We start from the raw sequence: 22,753 nt of genomic DNA on the forward strand, positions 1-22,753 counted from the left end.
AAGAGTTTGTGTAAACTCCGGGAGTTGGTGATGGACAGGGAGGCCTGGTGTGCTGCAGTCCATGGGGCTGGAAAGAGTTGGACACGACTGAGCAACTGAACTGAACTTACAAATTATTATCCGTATACTGGGAATGGGAACTCAAGCTTTACTGGTGTATTTCATCAAAGAATTTGAGGACAACTGTTCTCGAGTCCTTCGAAGGCCTCAAAAGAAAAAGTAATTTGAAATTAATTGTCTTTAAAGTCACAGGACTTCCCTGGTGGCTCAGACGGTAAAGCGTCTGTCTACAATGTGGGAGACCCGCGTTCGATCCCTGGGTTGGGAAGATCCCCTGGAGAAGTAAATGACAGAGAAGCCTGGTCGGCTACAGTCCATGGGGTCGCCAAGAGTCGAACACGACTGAGCGACTTCACTTTCACTTAAAGTCACAGAGCTTGTCTAAAATACTAGCAATGGAGAAATGTTACGTGGCTGGGGAATTGTACTTAAGGGCCCTGGAGACAATCCCAGAGGAGGTTCCTTATACAACTGTTAGGAATGAAAAAAAGTTCCTACTGTTTGCAGGTTTGGGTCATCGCTGGGAACAACTAGAGGTAGATGTTCACACACCCAGCACAGTTCAACCGCCTGAACTGCTTGGTGCACAACCCACAGAGGCCGCCAGGTTCAAGTGAGCAGTACCCGCTTTCGCACCTGGCAACTCTGCCCAGAAACTCCATGGCCACTGCCGTTCTGGAGTGAGAGCTCAGAGATTCGCGCCCCGACTTTGAACCAGAGCCTAAAGCTCCGCCAGAAGCCGTGCGTACAGGCGGGGGCCAGCGTCACGCATTCACCGTACGTGCTCTCGCGCCTGCGCGCTGCCGTCTTCGCGCCTGTATTCAGCTTCTGCGGGGCGAATCCGCCTTCCCGCTACATCGTCACTTCCGGCGGACGCTTGGCGTATTTCGTGTCGTCACTTCCTGCCGGTACCGGTGTGGACGGTACGGGTCGTGGCCGCCCGTTCTCCGCTTCTCCCCTTCCCCTACTCTCCTCCCTCCTTCCCTTTCCCTCCCTCGGCGGCGGTCGGTCTCCCGTCGCGGACTCCCTGACCCGTCCCTAACCCCTTCCTGACCTTGGGGCCACCGGATTGGCCTTTTTCTGTGCCTTGGCCCAGCGTCCGTGTCGGGGCGGGGGCCTTGAAGAGCCGGAGGCGCTGCCACAGAGGAGAGAAAAGACTAGACGACCCCTCGGCTCTGCAGCGCGACCTCTCGGCTCACCACCGCCATGGCGATGAGGCAGACGCCGCTCACCTGCTCCGGCCACACGCGGCCTGTGGTGGATCTGGCCTTCAGTGGCATCACGCCTTATGGCTATTTTCTAATCAGCGCTTGCAAAGGTGAGCGGGGCCGCTAGTCGGGCCCCTGATGGCTGAGGTCGGGCGGAAAGCGAACGAGGTTGGCATCCCCATTGCGGAACGAACTGCGGCTCTCCAGTGTTTGAGGTTAGGGCCCCACGGCGGGCTGATGGGGAGAGGAGTAGTTGTTAGGGCTTCCGCAGCTGACGCCGAGAGTAATGCCCGTAACGAAGGCTTCTCGTTTTACCTTTATTGCTATTTTTGGAAAAGCTGAACTGTGTGCTTGCCTAGACGTCCCGGCCAACAAACAGTGTAAATGTCTCTCAAGGATTTGGCAGAATGCAGCAACTAGGCCAGGCCTTATTTTACGAAGACTTAGCATTCCTGTTATCTCATTGAATAGTCTTTTCTCGTATGGAATTTTTCATTTCCGTTTTCCATTTTTCAAGTGCAAGCTGTGTGTATTGGCTGTGTGATGGAAGCTGAGATTTGTGTTAAGAAGTTTGTCCAAAATAACACTCAAATCTAGATTGATTTGACGCAGGTCAATCTTTTCACCTAGTTACAGATGCTTCCCAGAGAGAATGTGCAGCTGGGTTTCTCATTGAGTTTATTTCTGAACAATCCTTAGTGACCCCAGTGAGTGAGAATAGTTCAGACAACAAAAAGTTTCCAGTTTGTTTTTCAATATGATCGTTTTATGTTTGAGTCTTAGATTTTAAGTCCTCCGAACTTCTAAGTCGCATGTCTTCTTCAATATTTTTTAGATGGTAAGCCTATGCTTCGCCAGGGAGATACAGGAGACTGGATTGGAACATTTTTGGGTCATAAGGGTGCCGTTTGGGGCGCAACGTTGAATAAAGATGCCACCAAGGCAGCGACAGCCGCTGCAGATTTCACAGCGTAAGTGCAGCCAGAAATGGCCACCTTCGGAGTTATCTGTGGATTGTGCTCTGAAATGATCAAAACGTCGTTAAAGGTTATTCGTGAAATTCTTACTGCCTACCATATGGAACACCCCGTGTTTGATCGCACCAGAATTCCAGCCTGATCCTACTTGCTTCTTTCTCTTAAATGGTTCTCAAACTGTTCATAGAGACTCAAATGACTTCATTTTGTGTAAGGGTGAAATCTAAATTGTTGATTTTCCCCTTGCATCTAGATTATCTTTGTTGATTGCACCAGCAGAATGTCTGCTGATCCATTATTTCTTATGCCACTGCCATCTTAGTTCAGGTCCCTACCACTAGTCGTTTCTCATCTGTTCATCCTCCCTGGTGCTGTTGTCTTCCTGAACACAAATATCAGGTCACTTCTCTAGCTAATGCTTTTCCTGTCTTACCTCTGCTATGTCAGAGATCCATGACCTTGGGGGTAAATTATTAGAAGCTTTTAAAATACTCATATACATATTGGTCTGGGGGTGGAGGGGGGAGGCGGTAAAGTCTCCAACAGTTTATTTCCTTGCCAGAAGTTCTTCTAGGTGATTCTGATGTGCAGCGTTTAATCATAGGCCTAAAGGTTAAATTTCAGTTGTTGCCTCTTTACACTTTGGTCCATCCTAGATTACCATCATCATCTGCACTGCACACCCCATGCCCCACAGTCTGGTTATACTCATTGTTGCCAGAATGGACCTTACTTACTCTGATTTTTGGCTTTGCATATATTATTAAGCTGACTTGCCAATGACCCACTTTCCTGTCTGCTCATTTGTATCATATCTTATATAACCTTGGTACCTCTACTTCCTAATGTTTGTGACTTAGCAGACACTTAAATGTTTTAAGGAAGGCAATGTCAAGGGTTATTGTGCATGTGGTAGACTGTTAGAGTTGAGAGTTTTGAGAGTGAAAGTGGTTTTTAAAAATTGTTTTTTTTTAAACAGAATTTTACACTAAAGAGCAATTGTAAATGTGTTTGTTGTGCCTTTGTATTAAGCAAATTAAACATACTAGGTTTATTATGAAAATTAAAGGCAGATTGATTGAGGTGGTGCATACATGACTGTGTTTGTTGAAACTTGTAGAGCTCTATGCCGTGGAGTGAGTTTTACAATACATAATTTTTTTAATAGAATTTTTAAATAAACAGAGGGAGATACAATCCCATGCTGATGTGGGATTAAATTTGAGATGATAGATCAGTAAGAAAAATTAAACTGTCAGTTTGAACTTTTTTCTTTGCCTTCAAAGAATATATGTTGTTATGTTTATGCATAACCATTGTAAGGGTTTGTGCTCTGCCCTGTTGTGAGTCTGTGCAATTCTGATAAAATAAGGAACTGCTTGGTTTTATGTAAATCCTTTAATGTCAGATGTTGCTTTAGAGGTCAGCATGCATGCTTATAATGTGACAGACTCCTTTGTTAATTATGGGATGTGAAAAATAGGAAGTAAAAGTGATTCTCATACAAGGAAGATTTGTGGAAGACTGGGAGGTGAGGGAGGAGAAGGCAATGGCACCCCACTCCAGTACTCCTGCCTGGAAAATCCCATGGACGGAGGAGCCTGGTGGGCTGCAGTCCATGGGGTCACTAAGAGTCGGACACGACTGAGCGACTTCGATCTCACTTTTCACTTTCATGCATTGGAGAAGGAAATGGCAACCCACTCCAGTGTTGTTGCCTGGAGAATCCCAGGGACGGGGGAGCCTGGTGGGCTGCCGTCTGTGGGGTCGCACAGAGTCGGACACGACTGAAGCAATTTAGCAGCAGCAGCAGCAGGAAGGTGAGGGTGTCCATTCCCTCTTTTTACTCACACTGTTGGCTGTGTTAAACTTCTGGCTTTTATAGTACTTACTGAGTTACTTGTTGCTTCTTGAGGCCATGGGCCATGTCTTATAATTTTTGTATACCTGGCTTGTTCAGCACTTTGTCAAACAAATAACTTAAGGAAGTTTCTGAAGCAGAAGGACTAAAAATGGATGGATTACAGATCTTGGTTTTGTTTCTGAGACATGTGTCTCCTGTGAGTTCAACCTATTTTTTTCCCCTTCAATTTCTCCAAAGTTTATTTTTTGCTGAGTCCATTAGGAACATTGTCACTGGGAGAGAATGTCATTGGTTTCATAACAGAGATAGAAAACTGAAATTAACAACTCTGCGACCCCAGGGACTGTAGCCTGCCAGGTTCTCCTGTCCATGGAATTCTCCAGACAAGAATACTGGAGTGGGTTGCCATTTCCTTCTCCAGGAGATTTCAGATATTTGTTAGGTGGATTTTTAAAATGTCATTATTGAAACTAGGTCCTCGGTTTGCTAAGTTAATAGTTAATAAAGTGATATTTTAAATTTGATTAGGTAAAATGTAACAAAATCTTAGACACTGCAGACATTAGCATTAAAATAGATGATCTTTTAAATTGCATTTCTGGAGAGATTCATTTCTGTTAATCTCAGTTCTATGTTATCTGGCTCAAACATGAGTGCTAATGACATGAGCAAAATGCTCTGTCTTCGACAGTCTTGCTCTGATCTGAGGCTTGTACAGAAGCTTGTTAGGAATGATACCCATCTCTGTAAAATCTATGAAGACCTGATGTACATTTGACAAATTGTAATGCCAGCCCTTAGGAAAAGAAACGAAATGCATTAGATAGAAATTACTGCTCGTGATAATTACTCTGAAATGGAGAGAGAAAAAGGTGTGAAAAATATGGCACTTTAAATATTTAACAGAGCTCTGAAAAGAGTAGTCAGGATTTTATCTTTCTGCTAGAGGCACAGTTATCTTTGTTTTTAGGTCACTAACAGCATTAATAACCCAAGTCATACATTTGAGGACATTTCTATATAGGTATTCAGTGTTGTTTTGAGGCTTTCTTAACATTTCAGGTCTTAGTGTCTGTGTTTACACGGGGTTATTAAAAACATGAATGTTGGGGCCAGATTGTGTTTGAACTCTGGCTCCATCCTTTAGTAGTTCTGTGATCTTGTGAACTTTATTTAACCTCTCTTTTTCGCAGTTTCATCGTCTATAAAATTGAGAATAGCAATAGTGCCTACCTCTCATCGTGAATGGACTTCCCTTGTGGCCCAGCTGGTAAAGAATCCGCCCGCAATGCGGGAGACCTGGGTTCAGTCCCTGGATTGGGAAGATCCCCTGGGGAAGGGAAAGACTACTCACTCAAGTATTCTGGCCTGGAGAATTTCATGGACTGTGTAGTCCATGGGATCGCAAAGAGTCGGACACAACTGAGCAACTTTCATTCGTCGTGAATATTAAATGAGTTGATGTGTTTATATTTAGAATATTACCTGAAATCTAGTAGCTATGTAAATGTTAACATGTGTAAGATAACGCTGATAGCTACCACCCCAATAGACCAAAGTCATGTGTTCTTTTGGAACATCTGTGGCTAAAGCCAAGAAACCTTTGGGTTTCATGCAAGGAAGTTCTAGTAGATCTAAATAGCAAGAGGGAATACTTTTGGTTTTTTTCCCTCTCAGTTCAAGCTTTCAGATGCCATGATGTAGTGGGAAAGATGTAAGCATTTGCATTAAGCAGGCCTGAATTCAGGCTTCTCTAGTGACTTAGTGGAACCTGCCTGCCAATGCACGAGACATAGATTCCATCCCAGGGTCAGGAAGATCCCCTGGAGAAGGGAATGGCTACCCACTCCAGTATTCTCACCTGGGAAATCCCATGGACAGAGGATCCTGGTAGGTTACAGTCCATGAGGTTGCAAAAGAGTCAGACACAACTTAGCAGCTAAATAACAAGGCCTGAGTTCATGTGCTAGCCATACTTTGTATTTTCAATTTGATCATGAGATGTTTCTTAATCCTCTTGTTTCATGTTTGTCAAATGAATGTAAGCCAGGCGTGGTTTGGGGACAAATCAGAGAGTTTTTTTCACTTACATGCCTGAATCTAACCTTGTGTCCGTTGCATAGCAGGTGCTTGGTTAGTGGGAACTGAGACTTAACCCTCATTTGCTGTGTGTCTGTCTGTGAAGTGTGGGGATGTGTGCATCCTTTCTTTGTATTCTCATTTAATGACCTGTATGGGCTCTGCTATTATGGAACTTGACCCAATAAAGAAGAGCTCCTTAGTATAATTTTAGGTGTCCTGTTTATCTAAAGGAGAATTTGGTCCGTTTTTCTTATAGACAAAGTATATTCAGCAGGGCTGGTCTGTGAGTTATTGGTATGTTGTCTTGAGGTAATTTGGGCAGGCAAGTCAGCTGAAACTATCCCTGAGACACCATTCTCTTTATATCTTTTAATTCGTAGAGCTAATGTTACCACCACATCTCCTGATCCTCCTTTTTTTTTTTTTCTCTCTTATAAAAAGCCAATAGGAAGAGCTAAATTTTCTCTGAGTAAGGTTCTCAATAAATCAAAGGTGCTTGTGTCTCCTTTTTGATGGCTTGGCCATCATGTTAAGACAGGCAGTCATTTTCCCGAAATAGCTTAATTTTTTGTTAAGGCCTTAAAGAAGTATGTTAAGCAGCCCCTCTTTTGAGACTGGTAACTCCCTTCTCAGAATATGAAAAGTATTGAACAGATAGCATTGATCATATGCAAAAAACTGAGGACATAAGAGGTATCACTAGTTTAGGGAAATGGCAGGTACATCTTGAGCTGTACAGAAATGAATGCTACAGGATTAGCTGTTGAGAGGGTATTGTTAGTGATGTTTCATTAACCATCTTCCTTTATGGACCCTTCCTGCCATTTCTCTCAGGGGAGCTCTATGAAGGATGTCCTTTCCCCTGCTTTGATTTGATCCCTGTAGCCAGCTAGTTAATAACCGTTTCTTGCCTGGAGTTTAGGTTATTCCAGATTCCTTTTAGGATTCTAAGGTGTTTTTAGGACTCTTATTAGGAATAATGAAAATGTGCCAAAGTTAGTACAAGTGACTAGAACATGTTCTATTGGAGAGGGCGGCACTTAACTTTCCTAGTGTATCTAAGTGGGAGGAAAGCGAGTGTAGATATATTGGCCCTCTGGATGGCACTAGTGCAGTCGCTCCAGTTCTTGCCTTGGCAACAATAAATGGAAATGATCTAAGCAGAATAGTTAGATTTTGGGGAGTTTGGGGAAGATGATTGAATATCCTTGAAATTAGTATCTCTAAGGACATCACCCACAGTTTCTTTGAGACTCAAGAGTATGTGAATAGGATAGAGATTTCAACTATATTTGATATTTTCTCCACTTTTGATGTGCTTGGTCACTCAGTCATGTCCAACTCTCTGCAACCCCATGGACTATAGCCTGCCAGATTCCTCTGTTCACGGGGATTCTCCAGGCAAGGATACTGGAGTGGGTTGCCAGACCCTTCTCCAGGAGATCTTCCCGACTCAGGGATTGAACCTAGGTCTCCTGCATTGCAGGTGGGTTCTTTACCGTCTGAGCCACCTCGGAAGCCCTATGATACCTTCTGTTATTATAGCAGTCTAATCTATGTGAACTCTTCACTGATTTTCCTGTGATTTAGAGTAAACATGTGGACAAAACTAAAAGTAAAGTAAAATTAAACAGTATAAGCTGAGTTCTGTGGAAGAACAGAAAGGAATGGTTGATGGAAGTGAGAGAAATAGAAGGTTTAGTGAAAAAATAGCATTAGTGATAAACCCTGAGGATGAGTAGAACTGTGATAGCTGAGAATGTAAAGTTAGTTTTGTTGCTAAGTTGTGTCCAACTCTGTTGCAATCCCTTTGTCCATGGGATTTCCCAGGCAAGAATACTGGAGTGGCCTTTCTGACCCAGGGATTGAACCCTTGTCTCCTGCATTGGCAAGTGGCTTTATTACCCCTGAACCACCAGGGAAGCCTAAGATTATAAAAATACAAACTAAGTAAAACGCTATGAGCAAAGACAGAGGAGCCATGGCTTGTGTGAGGGATTGTTTATAATCTGATGTGACTAGATTCAGAGAAATAATGCAAAATGAGGTTGGGAAAGTAGGGTTGGACCAGAGAGTTGAATTGGAAATGGGAGAGGGTGGAATAGGTTTCCTGTGCAAAGAGAAATTAGTATTTGAGAGTTTAGTAGCAATACCACTCACAGTTGACATTGTTTCTCTAAGCATACTGTTATACTTCTCTACAGTGTTTCCGTTTTTTCCCCTGGTGTATTTCTACATGCGCTTTAAGGCTGCCGGTTTGGATGCTTAGATTTTCTGGACTTTCTGACATAAATTGTGGTGTGGTTTTTGTTTCTCTATAGCCGTGTGTGTATGTCTTTTATTTTACTTATTTATTTTTTTAATTTATTTGACTGCTTTGGGCTGGGTCCTGGTTGAGGCACTCCGGACCTTCGTTATGTCATGCAGTATCTTTCATTGTGGCTCTCTGACTTACTTTCTCCCCACCTTTTGGGATCTTAATTCCCCGACCAGGGATGGAGTTCATGTCCCCTGCATTGCCAGGCAGATTCTTAACCATTGGGCCACCAGGGAAGTCCCTTAATTATATTTCTTAAACATATTATTGTATATATGTATATTTTTTTCCTCAGCTAAATAGCTTTACTGAAGCAAGAACTACTGAAGCAAGAACTTTGGGATCTTTTTTTTTTCTCCCTTTTGTGCCTCCCTTTTGTCTCCCTTTTCTCCCTTTTGAGTCTTAAGTGACATACTTGATACGTTTATTCTGTGTTTAATGAGTGAAGAAAAAAATACTCCTTGCTTTCTCTGTTTTTCTTTTGTTTTCTGTTTCATTTTTCACTTTATTCCTAAAAATAAATGTCAATTACATTAGAATGGAATTATTAGAATAATTATTATGGAGCATAGCTTGTTCCTCATAACAATTTCTTTTTCCCATGTCGAAGGTTTTCTTGTTTATATTTCATTCACCTCTTCTGATCTAAAATGAATTTTTTCTTTTTCTTTATTGTTCAAGCTTTTTTATTTGGGGAACTTTTTTTTTCTGTGAACTATTAATCATTATCCACCAGCATACACATATATACATATGTGTGTATAGACACACAATCACACATATACTTTGGGTTGGGATGGGTTTGTTGGAAAACCTACAATTGAGAGATTTGAAAACCTATAATTAAAATCCTCAACATTAGCATTATGTAATCAAAGGCTGATACTTTGTATGGAGGTTAATTGGACTAGGATTTGAAATTTTAAGTCAACTTTGAGGGAGAGATGGGATAGTATCTCTACTGTCTTGATTTAAAATTTTATGTAATCTCTTTTTCCTGGAAAAAAATTTAAAGTATTTATTGTTTTTCATCTCTTGTGTCTTGTGTATATGAGAGTATAGACGAAAAACATTGGAAAGGTGAAACTGAATTGATTAAAACGTTTGCAGTCGTGTTATAAGAATATTACGGCTACAGGCTAAAAGGAAAGTAAGGATTTATGGTTCGTGGATCTTATTTACTTAAATTTGATCTTTTCCATTGTCAAAATTATATTGCTGTATCATTTTTACCTTATAATACATTTATATAACATCTCAGATAACTCATTTGGTAACTAATTATCAAAATTACCATATGTTTGCCTTTTACTTTTTTATGTTTTACTTTTAGCAAAGTATGGGATGCTGTCTCAGGAGATGAACTGATGACCCTGGCTCATAAACACATCGTCAAGACAGTGGATTTTACGCAGGTATTAGAAAGTGGAATTTGTTTTAGGGAGTTAAATTGCTGTTATTATAGGGTATGTCTATGGTTTTAAATTTGATTGGTTTGTATTTAGTTCATGTTTGGTTTTGTGGGGGAGTATTTTGTATATGCTGGTTACATTTGATTTGACTTTAGGTCATACACCTTTACAGTTGACTCTTGAATAACACAGTTTGAACTCTACAGGTCCACTTAACATGAATTTTCTTCAGTGGTAAATACTGCAGTGTTACACAGTCCACAGTTGGTTGAATCTTTGGACATGGAGGAACTGAGTGTCGGGGGGAACCACATACATAGAGGACTGACTATAACTGATAACTTGGATCTTCCACTGTGTGGAGGGTGGTGCCTTAATCCCTGAGTTGTTTAAGTCAACTGTATTTTTTCTTGGTTGATCCTATTAGATTTTTAAGAACCCTGGAACTCTTGTATCAACAATAGCAACAAACATCTAAAAAACCCAAGTAATGTTTCCCAGTGACTTAAAAGGGAGAGGATAAATTTGAGATCGTCACAGTCATACTGCTCAGTAGGCAGCAGGATCAGAGCCAGCTGAGAGAAGCCATGTGGTTGGTGGTGTGACATTTGAACTGGGAAGCTTACAGGATTTGGCAATTATGAGAAAGTTAAATGCTCTATAGTATTTTCTCAGGAATAATTGATCTGTGTGCATCTCATTGTGATATCTGTGAGCTTTATTTGCATTTTATGTAGTAGTGAAGAAGCTGCAAAGAGATATCTATTAAAGTAGTTAATCTAATACCTTTCTACTTATATGTGTTTTCAGGATAGTAATTACTTGTTAACTGGGGGACAGGATAAACTGTTACGCATATATGACTTGAACAAACCTGAAGCAGGTAATTTTAATTCATATGTATTTGTGGTTTTGTTTTCTTTTAATTTAAATAACTTTTCCTGATTAAAGGAATTCATGTTCAGTACTCAAATTAGGAAAATGTAGTCACAAAGAAAAAATTAAATTTTAATCCACCATCCAGTCCGTCCGCCACCCCTATCATGTGGCGTCTTTTATTCCCTGAGCAGGGATCAAACCCACACCCCTTGTATTGGAAGCTTGACCACTGGACTGCCAGGAAAGTCCCATCATCCAGTATTATTAATTAATGTCTTTCTTTTTTGGTTCATGTTTTTCCAGTCTTTTTTCTTTTTTTATTGCAGATTTTTTTTAATGGATTTTTTTTACACTATTAAAAAAAAAAGTTTATCCTGATAAACTTTTATTATGACACTAAGTCTTACAAGGTACATAACAGTGTTAACTACCTTTTGGTTAGAAGGAGTGGTTATTATCTGTAGAAGGTGAGAAGGGTAAGAATTTTCAATGTAAGTATACATACTCAGATTTTTGAACCACATGGGTATATCAGCTATTCAGAAGAATGTTTAGAATCTTTTTTGTGTCTTTGAATACTCTATTCATTCTTTCTATTGACTGTATGACTTTCCATTCTATGGATAGGCGAACTAACCAATCTCCTATTATGGCCTACTTGGGCTATTTACAAATTTTCAAGATTAAAAGCAGGGTTATGCTAAACATCCTTATAGTTGCAAATATTTCACAATTGTTTCTGTAGCATATCTGCATAGAAATAGAATTGTTGGGCAAAAAGGAGATATATTTGGAAGCCATTAATAGATATTACCAAAGGGGCCACCAGTGAAGTATAAAAATGTATCTATATAGCCAGCCTGTTCTAGCAAACACTGATAACTAGCTTTATCTTTGCCATTTTAATAGAAAAATTCTTATTAATGCGAACTTGAAAAATAATTCATGAGGTTAAAATAGTAGAATACCATTTTAATTTACTTTTGTGGACTAATAAGCACCTGTTATTCTATTACTGGTTTTAAAATTTATTCTCATTTGTCATTTGCTTTTACATTTTGTTAGTAAGGTTTGTGTTATACACATTTTTGATAATTGGATGGTGAAATCTGTCATTTCCTCTATAAACTCTCTCAGTGCACAGAAGTTGTAAGAGATACATTTTCTTCCCTAGTCCAGATCTTCACCTCCATTTTGTAGTATTTCAGTGCTTTCCTGGTCACATGCTGCATATTTTAAAAGCTACCAAGATATGAGAAAAAGTTTTATTTATTATATATTAATTGGGTTCTTAAATTTTGTGTTGTGGGCACAGTTTATTCATAAGTCTGTAAGCTTTAGAAGCTTATAACAAAGTGAAAGCTGCGTTGGAAGTTAAGCAATTATCCTCGAGATACCTTTTCTAAAGGTATTTCTAAGGTGAGGAAACAAACTGTGTTTATGTTTATTCTCCTTTGGTACCTGGGAATTAATAACTTTATGCTGAAACATAGCAGACTGCTCTGACCTTACCAAATCAGTGTACCTTCTGACTCAGCAAGATAGTTGAAGGCTCAGGCAGACAGCTTTTGTCTTTTCCCTTTCTCAAAGCTGCCTTTTGAAAGTGACTCTTCCACTGTTTTGCATTAGAAAGAAGAGCTTTTACCGTCAGACGCCAGATTAGAAACTTCAGGGGACGGCTGCGATAATGTGTGCACGGTTTTCATCTGTGTCTGATAGCAGTGTCTGTCTGTGTTTTGCATTCAGTTCTTGCTATCCACACAAACATCATGCAGCCAAAGAGTAAGTTGGGATCATAGTACTGGTCTAGTGTTGTCTCTTTGGACCTGTCCACCACTGGCCAGCCTCCAAATTCCCACACACAAAACTTTGGGAATAGAGATTGTTGCTTCGGGGAATTTAATGTAAGATACCTGTAGTAACTTTTTCTTTTAAGTGATAGTGCAGGGCTGGGTGAGCAACTTTAAATGTTCAACTGTTAAACTCTGAGGTATAAGTAATTATTGTTAATACCAGTTTACCAGTGAAGAAATGTAGCCTTCAAAAGGTTAAGTGGTTTGCCCAAAGTTAAAGTTGTGTTGAATGGTATTGCCTGCAACATCTGCTTTTGCCCAGACATAGCAGGTGTATTAACAATTGTATTTTAAATTGTCTTATCTGAAGAACCTAAGGAAATCAGTGGTCACACCTCTGGTATTAAAAAGGCTTTGTGGTGCAGTGAGGATAAACAAATCCTTTCAGCAGATGATAAAACTGTTCGGTGAGTAATTTTTCTTTAATAATTTTAAGTTTGAAAACATGTTTGACCTTGGAGCTTATAGTTAAGTTTTCTCTAACTATCATGTAGGAAGAATTGTGTCTGAACATTACAACTGTGGCTGCATCTGGGTCACATAGTTTTGGAGCTGCCTGTTGTAAACATAGAGTGGGATTCACAAGACTTAATTAAAACTATTGACATCTTTATAAGCAGGTGCTCTTGACCTGGGTGAGTGGACTGGCTGGCTATAGGGTATTAGAGTGTAAGAACCATTATTTAGAGCAGTGCTGAAATCGATTAGATTAGGAGATGTATCTTAATAGCATAATCATTTGGGGAATATATTTAAAGTATTCGTTTTGACTTTACCAACAAGCTACCAAATAATTTGATGTTTTGTGCAAAAGCCACATTTCTCAGTATCTTCTATAATTTGTGAGTTGGAGAGGAGGTTGTTTTACTACAGTTGTGGTTATTTTTTCATTGGTTAATCTGCGGGTGTAATTTAAGCTGTAAGTATTTTTCTTACATGAGTAAATACCACCTTCTTTTCTTTTTTATGCAGCCTTTGGGATCATGCTTCTATGACGGAAGTGAAATCTCTAAATTTTAATATGTCCGTTAGCAGTATGGAATACATTCCTGAGGGAGAGATTTTGGTAATAACTTACGGACGATCTATTGCTTTTCATAGTGCAGTAAGGTATGTCTGAGAAGTATCTTCATTATCTTTTCTGGTAACAAAGGGGCAGTTTAGTGTACTTAACATTTGCAAGGTGTGTACTAAGGTATTTAATTATTTTAAAGGCAAATCTTGGCCTATATGATATAATATGGAAGAAGATTGTTTCCATACCTAATAATAGTGAGGTTTTTTTTTAAATTTGATAGACTTTAATCAGAAGAATTAATCAGATTAATTTCCAGGTGTTTGGGACATTTATTGGTAAAATTTAACAATTTTTAATGTATATTTTTCTTTAAAGATCCCTAGACTGATGCTGTAATTTATATTGTTCATTACTCTAAAACCTCTGTGATCTTGATTCTGCCATTTCACTTTAAAATGTCAGAAAAATTAGTGATTTTTCTTTCTGTTTCCAAGTAGGGCATAGATTTAATGAATTCTTTAAAAGCAGACTTAATTTATATGATTATAAATATATTAAATGCTTATGTTGGAAATTTGGAAAATTGGATATAATCCTATAGCCATAGAACCAGAAAGTTACTGGTAGCTCTGTTTTTTGCTAGTCTTCTTTTCTTTGGGGGCTGTGTGTGTGTTTGTATGTGTTTTTTTCTTTAGTTACTAGGATCCTAGTAAGTATAATTTTCATTTTTTTATTCTAAGATATTCTTAAAAGTCTTTGAAAACATTTTTACTAGGTGTATTATTACAGAGTCTGAGTGAGTGAGAGAAAGTCACTCAGTCGTGTCCGACTCTTTGCAACCCCATGGACTATACAGTCCATGGGATTCTCCAGGCCAGAATACTGGAGTAGGTAGCTGTTCCCTTCTCCAGGGGATCTTCCCAGCCCAGGAATCAAACCCGGATCTCCCGCATTGCAATCGGATTCTTTACCATCTGAACCACCAGGGAGGCATTATAGAGTTTAACATGGCACACATTAGTTCCCCTGTTTTAACTCTGCAGTGAGATTTATGATTGCATCTCTTACATGTTTCTTCACAAGAGAATCCTGTCGGTAGAGTTGTCCGTTCAGAGGTCCGGAATGTCACGGCTGGCGCAGTCTGCAGCCTGCGTGCAGCTTTGTCACCTTCCCCTGCCTGCCCATCCCGGCCCTGGACAGGTGCCTCCCACACACTGCACTGCTCTTGGGTGGGTAAAATCACAGAGAAACAGGAGGGGATAACAATAGAAGATGGTGTTTGAATAGTTGGGATCAACAATTTTTCACAGCAATCTTTGGGAGATGTTTAGTCTGCCTGAAGTTGGAACAAGGTTGAACAGACAAGATGAGCAGGTGCTTTGGAAAGTGTGAAAACTACTAGTGAGCTCTGTTCTCCTCTCTCAGGAGAAGTAAGTGAAATTAATGAAGCTCTTGCAGAAAAGCCAGGACTTGTCAACAGATCTTGTTATGAAGGTGATGGCCACACTGAGTAACTCTTCAGAATTAAATGAACTGATGGGTGAAGAAGCATGTGAGAAATACAGAAAATCTATTGAGGAGTAAAAATGGAACCCTTGAATAAACTAGTTTAAACAAACAAAACAGAGGGTAGGCATGTGTTTAAAGTTCTTAGTGTACATACCACGTATTTGATTTCAATAAAGAAGGTACCACATTATATTCTGACCAGCAGTCCTGACCTTTTCTCTGTAAAGGGCTACTTGCAGAACTGAGCTTCATTGAATGGCTGAAGAAATGAGAAGGCAATCAAGATGGAGATGAGCAATTAAGAATGCTAGAGAGTTCACACACACACATACAGTGAATTGATAATGGACTGTTATTGCCCAAAACCATTAAATTGTGCAGCTGAGTTCATTGGTTGCTTCTGGACTTGGGCAGCATGCAGCCCTGCTGTAGAACCTTGCCTGAAATGGTGGTGGTGGAGGTTTGCTAGCCTATTAAATATTCTGCCATTTAAGCCAGAAAGTTGCTATTCAGTGATCCTGCGTAAGTCATGACTTTCATTTTCATGCTTTGTAGTGTGTGATGATGAGAGTAGGATGGCAGCATTTCCGAGCTGAAATGCTCTAATGTTTTGTGTTGGAAGCCTTTCAGGATTTTTAGGGTTAGCCTGGAAAAGGGTTAGCCGATGCCCAAACTCACTGATGTTCAGGGGAAGTTGCTGTTATGCATGGATTTTTATTACGTGGCTGTAGTCTCAGATTCAGTTATTATCTTATGACCTGACAGTTAAAAACTGAGCCATTTTGAGCAGTTTTATATCTCACAGCATTAAAGCTTTTTCCTTTGCAGAAAGTTAAAAGTTCTCAGCAGCCGAAAATAATACACAAATAATCCTTTATATTAGTTAATTGCTTGCTGTAAAAACTTCTTCTATTTACCAAGTAATGCATGTTTGTCCTGGAAAAATTAAACAATGCAGAATTAATTTTTTTTTTTCAAAGTAAGAATCCTAGTACATTAGCCATACGGTTTTCATTAACCAACTAATGATTTCCAGGAAGGCATTTACTGCACAAAATGGATATCCCTCTATGGAATGGGCTGTATATTTTGGGTATGAATTTCACTTGGGCATAGTAGCCTTCTGTTTTTTTTTTTTTTTCCCCCGATATTATTTAGATATGTTTTTGTTTGGTGTTTTTCCTCTTTTAAAAATTATAGTTGAGTTATAAGACTTAATTTCTGCTTTACAGCAAAGTGATTCAGTCATACATATACATTCTTTTTTATAGTCTTTTCCATTAAAGATTTATCACAGGATATTGAGTATATTTCCCTCTGTTCTACAGTAGGGCCTAGTTCACCCATTCTCTATATAATAATTTGCATCTGCTAACTCCAGACTCCCAATCTATCCCTACCCCATCCCCCACCCCCCTTGACAACCACGAGTCCATTCTTTCTGTGGGTCTGTTTTGTAGATAAGTTCATGTGTCATCTTTTAGGTTCCACATATGTGATATCTAACGGCATTTATCTTTCTCTTTCTGACTTAGTATAATAATCTCTAGTTCCACGTATGTTGCTGCAAGTGACATGATTCATTTTTATGGTTGAGTATATTTTGTATTTATGTACCACATCTTCATTATACATCCACCTGTTGGTGACCATTTACTTTCCAAGTCTTGGCTGTTGTAAACAGTGATGCTATGAACATAGGGATGCCTGTATATTTTTGAATTATAGTTTTGTGTGGATAACCCAGGAATGGGATTGCTGGATCATAATGGCAGCTGTATTTTTAGCTTTTTGAGGAACCTCCATACTGTGTTCCATAATGGCTGTACCAACTTACATTCCCACCAACAGTGTATAAGGGTTCCCTTATTTCCACACCTAGAGGGTTTTTTTTTTTTTTTTTAAGCAGCACTTTGTTGTTCAGTCACTGTGTTGTGTCTGACTCTTTTCAACCCTATGGACTGTAGCCTGCCACGCTCCTCTGACCTTCTCACATGTCAGAATGTTTGAATACATGGATTTTGTATTATTCCTTAAGTTTTAGAATTTAGGAACATTTTAAATGTAACATTATTTCCTCATATTTTTTATGAAATATTCAAAACTTACAAATATTGTTTAATTTTTTTTCTAGTTTGGACCCAATTAAATCCTTTGAAGCTCCTGCAACCATCAATTCTGCATCTCTTCATCCTGAGAAAGAATTTCTTGTTGCAGGTGGTGAAGATTTTAAACTTTATAAGTATGATTATAATAGTGGAGAAGAATTAGGTAAGTTGTCTTTTTTTTTTCCTATTAAGATTATATAGGTACCATGATCAAAGGTTAGGTTTCAGTGATTAACACCTCAGTTAGCCAATTTTTTTAGCTCCTACTTGGTTTCTCGTTGTTCCCTTGTGGCTCAGATGGTAAAGCATCTGCCTACAATGCAGGAGACCCGGGTTCCATCCCTGGGTCGGGAAGATCCTCTGGAGAAGGAAATGGCAACCCACTCCAGCACTCTTGCCTGGAAAATCCCATGGATGGAGGAGCGTGGTAAAGAGGGGTCGCAAAGAGTCGGACACGACTGAGTGACTTCACTTCACTTCACTCACTTGGTTTCTAGCTAACCTGCTTTACAGTCCAGTGAACTTAAGCTTGTTAGAATTGTACACAGAGAATAAAACACAATTTTGTTTTGTTTCTTTGGGAAAACTGATGGATTGTGTTGGGTAAATGGAACCTCAGTGAATACACTAAATAGAATCTATTTTAATTGTTCAGTGTTCATAATTTATTGGTTGAATATTAAGTGACTTAAATAGAGATTCTTTCCCATTGTTTTTATTTAATGTCACTTTTCAAGTTTCAGAATGTTTGGCCACATGTTTTATTCTCTGAAGAAGAGAAATTATTTGCTGGGTATCTGAGGTTGCAGTTCGTGAATATAGAACCTTGGATGTAGACATTCTTATTTCAAAATCTCTAATTCTTTCTACTCATGATAATTTTTTATATTCATGATATCACAGTTATGATATTCCCTGAGAGAAGCTAGTGCATGAATGTCTTTGAGTTGAGAGGACATGGAGACAGAATAAGAACATTGGTCTAATAAACAGTTTCAAAAACTGGTAAGGTGATGAGGCATTAGAAAGTAAGTGAAAAAAGTTCAGAAATAAGGATATGCCTTAAACAGAATAACACCACTACTAATGTGTACATTTTCTCATTAAACTCTATATAGGATCGGTATTGATCCTTTATCTTCATACTCTGTGATCGAATGACTAGTGGACTACAGCTCGTCCGCTAGGAGAATATGAGAGGCAGAGTGTGTAAAAGAGCTCCATCTGGTGGTTCTCTGTAGTCATAGTAAGAATTGCTTCCTTGGTAAATAGTGAGTTTAGGATTTGAAAATGGGGATTGAATTGATAGACTAATTTAGACTTGCTTTCCGTAGACTTGAATGTGGGGTGTCATTTACCTCCCTTTCTTTTTTTTTTTTGGTTTATTTTAAAAGAGATTTCTAGATGTCTTTTTAAAATTTGTTTTTGGCTGTGCTGTGTGCAGCCTTTTCATCTAGTTGTGACAAGCAGGGGCTCTTCTCTGGTTGCGGTGCTTGGGCTTCTCATACCTCTCTTCTTGCAGAATACAGTCTCAGTAGTTGTGGCTTGTGGGCCCTAGGGCTTTGGCTTAGTAATTGAGACATGCAGCTTTAGTTGCCCTGCTACATGTGGAATCTTCCCGGACCAGGCATCAAACTCATATCCTCTGCTTTTCACGGGCAGGATTCTTAAGCACTGGACCATCACGGAAGTCTCCTTTATCTTTATTGGAACATGATGTCTTGGTTTTTTTGTTTTGTTTTGTTTATGATGAGAATCACTTTAGTTTTAATTCTTTGACTTTGCCCTCAGGAATTTCACATCTTCTCTAGTGTATCAATACTTAATGTCCTATTTAAGTATTAAATTATCTAATACCCCTTCTCTTTCTCAGAATCCTACAAAGGACACTTTGGTCCTATTCACTGTGTGAGGTTTAGTCCTGATGGAGAACTCTATGCCAGTGGTTCTGAAGATGGAACATTGAGACTATGGCAAACTGTGGTAGGAAAAACATATGGCCTTTGGAAATGTGTGCTTCCTGGTAAGAATTTTTATTCATAATTTTGTATCATTTTTCATTATTGATTCTGTCTCTGTTTCTATCTTCTTTAGAATAAGGTTTAAGCAAAGAGTAGCCTGATGAATAAATCATCCGTTAATCTCTGAATACTACTACTTATTGATCCTTACTAGTAAAGTAGACATGTTTTTAATAAAAATGCTGTTATTGATCCCAAGTAGTTACAGTTTGGATCTAAAAGTCTGAATCTGAAAGATATACTATTTTAGAATTACAGTTATTAAAAAAAGATGTTTTGCAGTTTATTGCTTACTGTAGTCTTGGTGTACTCTTCTTAGTTGTTAAAATCCTAGAACTTGCTCATGACATTGTAATTCATGTAATCATCATTGCTTTTCTTTTCAAAGAAGAAGATAGTGGTGAGCTGGCAAAGCCCAAGATCAATTTTCCAGAGACAGCGGAAGAGGAGCTAGGTAAATACTAACAGTTAACTTCTGTAGGGTCCCGGAGGAAGTATTAGTTAACTCATTGGTAAAATCTATTCAATGTAAGCATATACTTAAATAATAGGAAGTTTAAATATATGTATATTTATATATACATATAAATACATAAAAGGTAAATCATTTTAAATACCTGCTGCATGGTACTAGCCACGGAGATGTATCATGGAGATGACTGATATGGTTACTCTTAAAGAACTTAGAGTTTGACTTAGGAGGCAGATGCTAAAATAGACTGTTGCAATTGTAATTTTTACTTAACACTTGTTAAGCACCAAGTGCTCTTTCCCAAATATAGAATTATAAATTGTAATGTGCTCTGATCAAATATAATATTGATTTAAATTCAAATCAATAAAAGGGAGCCAGATCTTCAAAAATCTGACTTTAATTCAGTGTCTACTAGACATTTGAAGTCACTGAAAATGTAGCCCCGAAGAGAGCCCGCCTAGAGCGGAAGAGCTCGCTCGGAAATAGTCAGGTCTTTCCTCGTTGCTTCTCAGTGGCCTGGGCTCATTGCTCGTGGCGTGTGCACTCTACTCTTTTGCTTCCCCTCACCAGCACGCTTGAAAAACTTTTCATTCATTCCTTAATCTCACAGAAATATAGAGTGGCTTCTTTTCTTCCTTAAGTTGACTAATGTGACTTCCTGTTTTTGAATTGTAGAAGAAATTGCTTCAGAGAATTCAGATTCCATCTATAGTTCAACTCCTGAAGTTAAGGCCTGAGCATCAGGCAATGCCACAGACAGTACACAACTTACGGACTAAAACAAGCAGAGAAAAGCGTCAGCCTCCAGAGTTACTCTCTGCTTACAGCAACATAAGCAGTAAATAATGAGGAATATGAATTAGCTCCAGTGCTGGAACTAACCTACTTGGTGATACCTATGAGTGAGAACACAAGAGTATCAGCTAAAGGCAGGTGGGGTTATGCGCTTATAATGTGATGGTCTGTTGTCTTTTTAATGAGTATGTGTAAGCCAACATCCAATTTCTCTTATTACAATTAGATTTCTTGTAGCTGTTTATGTTATTATGAAGAGGGAAAATATATTGGCCTATTTTTCTGACTTTTCCCTTAAAAGCAGAAAGCTGGTTTTTTTGGGGGTTTTTTTTTTTTTGCTTTAGTTATAAAGAAGAGGGAATACATGATAAAGTAACAGTTTGATTTCTCTTTTATTGTACACTGCTTCTGAACATCTAACTGTTTTTAGTTGTCTCAATAAAATGGCTCTAAAACAAAGCTGTGTGTGTTTCTTGGGGAAATTGATAGATTTGAGTAGTTGGGATGTTTTAGCTGCGCCAGGTCTTGGCTGTAGCACTTGGGATCATTTTTTCAGTTGAAAATGCAGGCTCCTAGTAGCAGCATGTGGGATCTAGTTTCCTGACCAGGGATTGAACCCAGGCCCCCTACACTGGGAGTATGGAGTCTTAGCCACTGGACCCCTGGGGAAGTCCCCATAGATTGTAGTTTTATAAATGGAAATGGCCAGAAAGTTTTTCTATATCGTGTCAAGAGACCACCCAGGTAAAGAATCTGTAGTGAACAGAAATTGTTTCCTGATTTTGAAATTCAGTTACTTGTACTAGATTTTTGAAGTCTTCATGTGCTTTGGTAGAGTTTTATATACCTTTCTCCCTCCTAGATTGGACAGAAATGCTTGAACTGCCTTTTAAGAAAACTTTCAGGAAAAAAAAAATGACTTATTTAAATGGTAGTTACTTGTTATAAGAAGAAAAAAGTTCAGAATTAACAGCAAGATAGCAGAAAAATCACGCAAAATCCCACTAACCCCTAAAATCTGTTAAAATTGTTCATTGCACATTAGTATACCTTTGTGTTTATATATACAGGTAGAAGAGATTTTATAAAAATGGGGGATAATTGTAGTCCTGCATTGTTTGTTTCACTACCATTTTAAATTCAGGTGATAGTCCAAAAGCCGTTTTACCAGCCTTCTAATAAAATGGATCAACTGAGTTTAGATTTGTAATACATTTTATTTTTTAATAGTATGGGCGGACTACTGAACTTATTTGGAAATACTTAAATGAATAATATCTGCCAAATTGCTTTTCTCTCCTTGTTTATCTTGTGAATGATCCTTGATAAATTTCCTTAAAAAAAATAACCAACCCCAAAATAAGTCTTTGAGGATTTCTGGTAACTGGAAGAAAGCACAGTAGGCTGTGACTGCCTTAGAGGTCTGAGAGAGGTGTGTTGCAGAAAGTCAACTGATGGTCCACACAGGGTCACCTGGGTGGAGGAGGTGGGGGGAGGGTGTATTTTCTTGTCAGCTTGCCACATGCCTGATCCTTTGCAACAGCAGTATTCTCAGTGTACCACAGATTCTAATCATACTGTAAATAAAGCTGAGCTTTATATGCACCAGATTAGAATTTTGAAATTGCCTGGTAGTTTGTGAAGTTCATGACCAAAGAGAATTTCTTCTACTTAGGTTTCCTAAAGGTCTAAAGACCCTACATAGATGCGTCCTTATACCATCCCTGGGTGGCAGATAGCTTGAAATCTCTCAAAGTTTAAGCATGGAAGCAGCCTAGGTGTCCAACAGATAAATAGATCAAGAAAAAGTAGCTGTACATACATGCAATGGAATACTACTCAGCCATAAGAAAATGAATTTGATTCAGTGCTAGTGAAGTGGATGACTCTAGAGCCTGTTATATACAGAGTGAAGTAAGAAAAACATCGTATATTAATGCATATATATGGAATCTAGAAAAATGGTACTGATGAACCTATTTGCAGGGCAAGAATAGAGACCAGACAGAACAAATTTGCGGATGCTATAGGGGAAGGAGAGGGTGGGATGAACTGACTGAGTAGCATGGAAACGTACATTGCCATATGTAAGGTAGATAGCTAGCAGGGAGTTACTGTATAGTTCAGGGAGCTCAGCTCTCATGTCCGTGCTCTGATGACCTAGAGGGGTGGAAT

General features: G+C 38.9%; 1 protein-coding gene and 1 non-coding gene across 3 annotated transcripts; both read left to right on the forward strand.

The window, feature by feature from the left end:
- Positions 1 to 917: 917 nt before the first annotated feature.
- Positions 918 to 21,037, forward strand: LOC120858901 (serine/threonine kinase receptor associated protein). Of its 2 annotated transcripts, none has more exons than XM_040235263.1 (10): positions 918 to 1,378; positions 2,104 to 2,239; positions 9,842 to 9,923; positions 10,731 to 10,803; positions 12,963 to 13,059; positions 13,625 to 13,762; positions 17,314 to 17,450; positions 19,161 to 19,310; positions 19,697 to 19,762; positions 20,459 to 21,037. In XM_040235263.1, the coding sequence occupies exons 1-10, from the start codon at positions 1,267 to 1,269 to the stop codon at positions 20,518 to 20,520; spliced, it is 1,053 nt and encodes a 350-aa protein (XP_040091197.1). In that variant the 5' UTR covers positions 918 to 1,266; the 3' UTR covers positions 20,521 to 21,037. The 2 variants fall into 2 exon arrangements, with proteins under 2 accessions (XP_040091197.1, XP_040091198.1); XM_040235264.1 differs by having other exon boundaries at positions 920 to 1,378; positions 19,700 to 19,762; positions 20,459 to 20,956.
- LOC120858965 lies at positions 12,481 to 12,664 on the forward strand. Its single transcript, XR_005719990.1, has one exon. It is a non-coding gene; the product is annotated as a small nucleolar RNA SNORA23 (small nucleolar RNA).
- Positions 21,038 to 22,753: the final 1,716 nt, after the last annotated feature.

The sequence above is a fragment of the Oryx dammah genome, unplaced genomic scaffold (genome assembly GCF_014754425.2).
Source record: "Oryx dammah isolate SB20612 unplaced genomic scaffold, SCBI_Odam_1.1 HiC_scaffold_29, whole genome shotgun sequence".
Lineage (NCBI taxonomy): Eukaryota > Metazoa > Chordata > Mammalia > Artiodactyla > Bovidae > Oryx > Oryx dammah.